This window comes from Pinus tabuliformis, chromosome J, assembly GCF_031772625.1.
Source record: "Pinus tabuliformis cultivar Carrire ecotype Pingquan chromosome J, CPIR1, whole genome shotgun sequence".
Classification (NCBI taxonomy): Eukaryota; Viridiplantae; Streptophyta; class Pinopsida; order Pinales; family Pinaceae; genus Pinus; species Pinus tabuliformis.
This window is the reverse complement of record NC_142295.1, coordinates 1,188,795,275-1,188,798,488: the sequence shown is the minus strand read 5'-3', so window position 1 is coordinate 1,188,798,488 and position 3,214 is coordinate 1,188,795,275. Positions and strand designations below refer to the sequence as shown.

Genomic DNA, 3,214 nt, shown 5'->3' with positions numbered 1-3,214 from the left:
CACAACCTTATTCATGATGATTATTGCTATTTTCACGAAAACTAACTTTAATATATCACCAATTAACACTTAATATATATAACAAACCTAATATAGATAATAACCCTTCATATCTTACTTATTCAGAAGATTTATAAGGTTCGTACATGTTCTATCCAGTTCTAAAGCTCTCCTACATTATTACACCCATGTGTAGGGCAACTGTCCTTGAGTCTCTACGTGGTGGATCCACTCATTTGTAGAGCAACTGTCCTGGAGACTCTGTTCGGTGGATAATGCGGAGTCGGGCCATGCAGGTTGTCGTATACAGAATCCAAGGCAACTCAATTATTTTAATTATATAATTATAATTGTAATCATATCCCGAGGACCATAACGGTTATAAGGGCAACTTAGAAGAATTGACCGTTGTAAAGCGAGAGGGCTGCGATAGAGAGATAAAATAACCTGACAAAACGACCCAAAAGTCAAGAAACTTGCAAGTTGGTCTGTGCGTACCCTAAAAATATTTTGCGAACAGTAGTCAGCGTGCCTTGGACGATCAACTGACACTGCGAACACAATTCATTGCTTTCGAATATTTCGAAGGTACTGCAGACAGACTACTGCAAAGTCCCTGTAGCCATTTGACCACTTTGAGAATTTCAGACTTTTCGCTTTTTTATCTATTCATCTGAGCCTCCCATCATTGACATCACACCTTTCTCTCTGTATGGAGAGGTGGGTGGTTATTTGAGTAACCACAATTTACTTTGCAGAATACTTCAATTTGGTATTTTGGTTAAGGTCTGATCAATAAACACCCAGCTCCTCTTGCAGGGAAGGGAAAGAAAAGAATCCAGGAATGCTAAGGCTTCGGAGATAAACCAAACAAATATTGCCAAACAGAGAATTAATCTCTCTGAAATTCCAAGCGTAAGTTATGCTAACACTAGGGCAGTTAGGTTGTGATTTATTAGTGCTGTGCGTGTTTATCAGATTGGAGTTTCAAAAAAATATGGTGCTTCTTTTCAAGAAATTGTTGAAGCCAAGGTTTTGGGATCTCATTTTTATATTTCAATGTCTTTCATCTTGAGCAGGCAGAGGAAGAAATGGCAACTTCAGATCTGACATCCCCCATGCCTGGACAATCCCCTTTCGACTATTTTTGCTTTGATCCACAAATAGACTACGCTCAGGTTCTCACTCAAATCCTAGGCCGCCTCTTATAAATTCTAAATACTTGCAGTTTGAATAAACAGAAACAACCAGGAGCACTTTATAGTTTTTATGTTTTGGTTAATAGTGTAATGTTTCAATATTATGATATTGAGGTAAATGGGGACAGTTGTTGTGATTGGATTTTAGATCTTTTCCTATAACCGTCTTTCAAAGTTACCAATTCACCAGTTACAATAAAAAAAATTAATATCCGTTCACAGGTGCTTGCAGAAGCTCAGCAGCATCAAGATGGCGAGCAGGAACTGCCGTCGCTTTCGCATTTGAAAGCGCCGTTGGATCATCTTCACAAATCGGCGGAGGATTTGAAGAAAAGGAAGTCATGGAAGAGCTCTCTCTTCTTCTGGAAGAAATCCAGTGAGAAGAAGAAGCAGATGAACAGGGCTATTTCTGTGTTAAAGTCTAAAGCCATGCCAATCTATATGAGCGATATTGCTCCTTCCTATAGATCCGGTCGACCACCTTCCAGCCCGCTGGCTGCAATGTACAATGCGATGCAGAGGAGCAAAACTGATGTACCGTACATGCCTCTGGTGCGTCACAGCCATAGCAGGGGTTCTCTTTCAAGGCCAATATACTTAGTCACATAGAGAATCTCTGCATTTCTCAGTCAGTTTTATTGAATATGTGTTCGATCAGAAAGAAACAACCTCGCAGCGGATTTTTGCACCGAATTATGGGTGTTGTTATCTTCCAAAGGTTTTGTTTGCCTGGATACCTTTGGGAGCTATAATTTGTAATTTCGAAGATGATAATACAAATGACACTTTGTCAACTGTGTGTGAGCTCGGTGATTTTGCATGTCACATGATCATGTTGATTATATATATATATATATATATTGCGTTCTCGCAACAACCGTAAACCGCGAGATCCTCGAGGTTTATTTAACAACGTATATTTATTTTTAATCTTCCTTAGTCTCTTTATATTTGTAATAGGCGTGCAATTTAATTTTATCATGTTCATAACCATGTTTATATATATATATTGGAAGGAGGACGTTCAGAATTTTTTTTATTACGGATACGACGTGTGTTTGAGATTCGTAATTTTCAGGCCATCATTTAATAAAAATGGTCTGATTAAATTTATTGAATAATGTGCAGGATTTATTACTATTTGTGTTATTATTTGATAAAAGTATTTCACTTTCCCTCTTGCACTTGTAAAAAAAATAGCAGCTATAAATAATATAAAATAGTAGTAGTATATTTTTATATAATTTCAGAGAGATAAATTATTTGGATATTTATATTTAGGAATATAATTTTATATAATTTCAGAGATAAATTAAAAAAAGGTTTTAGAGTTATTTTATAAATATTTCAATATAAAATTTAAATATAATGTTTGCACCTCTATGTTAACTAAGATATATGTGTATGTGTTTATTAGTATATTTAATTGTATATTAATATTGAGCATACTAAAATATTTCAATGTGTAATGACAAGTAATTAAAAGTAAAATAATCCAATTATTTCTTAATAATACACATATGTATAATTCATTTAATTTTTATTGTAATTTATTTATTTTCAATATAAAATGTATATATGGCACAAAAAAATATTAATAATAATAAAAACATTTAATGTGGTTCATAAATAAAATATTTAAATAATTAATATTGATGTGTATTTATAAAATATATATTAAAAAAAAAGATTTTAATATTGACAATATTATTTATAAACAAAATATTTCAATATTCATGTTAAGTAAATATTTCATTCTCAACTATACATATAAGTATATATTATATAAAATAATCCCCCCACTACCCTATCATCATGATAAGCAAAACAAAGAGGGGTTTAGCCATGTAGGGTACATCATGATAAGCGAAACAAAGAGGGGTTTAGCCATGTAGGGTACTTGGTGCCCTGCAAGCACCCCGGTCATATCAAACACTATATTTCACTCAATGGAGATGAGTAGACTCAAGGATTACAACCCGGTTTAGTGGTTTGGCACAACAACATTTCACCCT

The 3,214-nt window shown here is 34.0% G+C and overlaps 1 protein-coding gene across 1 annotated transcript; it reads left to right on the top strand.

The window, feature by feature from the left end:
* Window positions 1–691: 691 nt before the first annotated feature.
* On the top strand, window positions 692–1,993 carry LOC149231339 (uncharacterized). Its single transcript, XM_089376269.1, has 3 exons — window positions 692–915; window positions 1,080–1,178; window positions 1,422–1,993. Exons 2-3 carry the CDS (start codon window positions 1,092–1,094, stop codon window positions 1,806–1,808), a joined length of 474 nt encoding a protein of 157 aa, XP_089232395.1. The 5' UTR covers window positions 692–915; window positions 1,080–1,091; the 3' UTR covers window positions 1,809–1,993.
* Window positions 1,994–3,214: the final 1,221 nt, after the last annotated feature.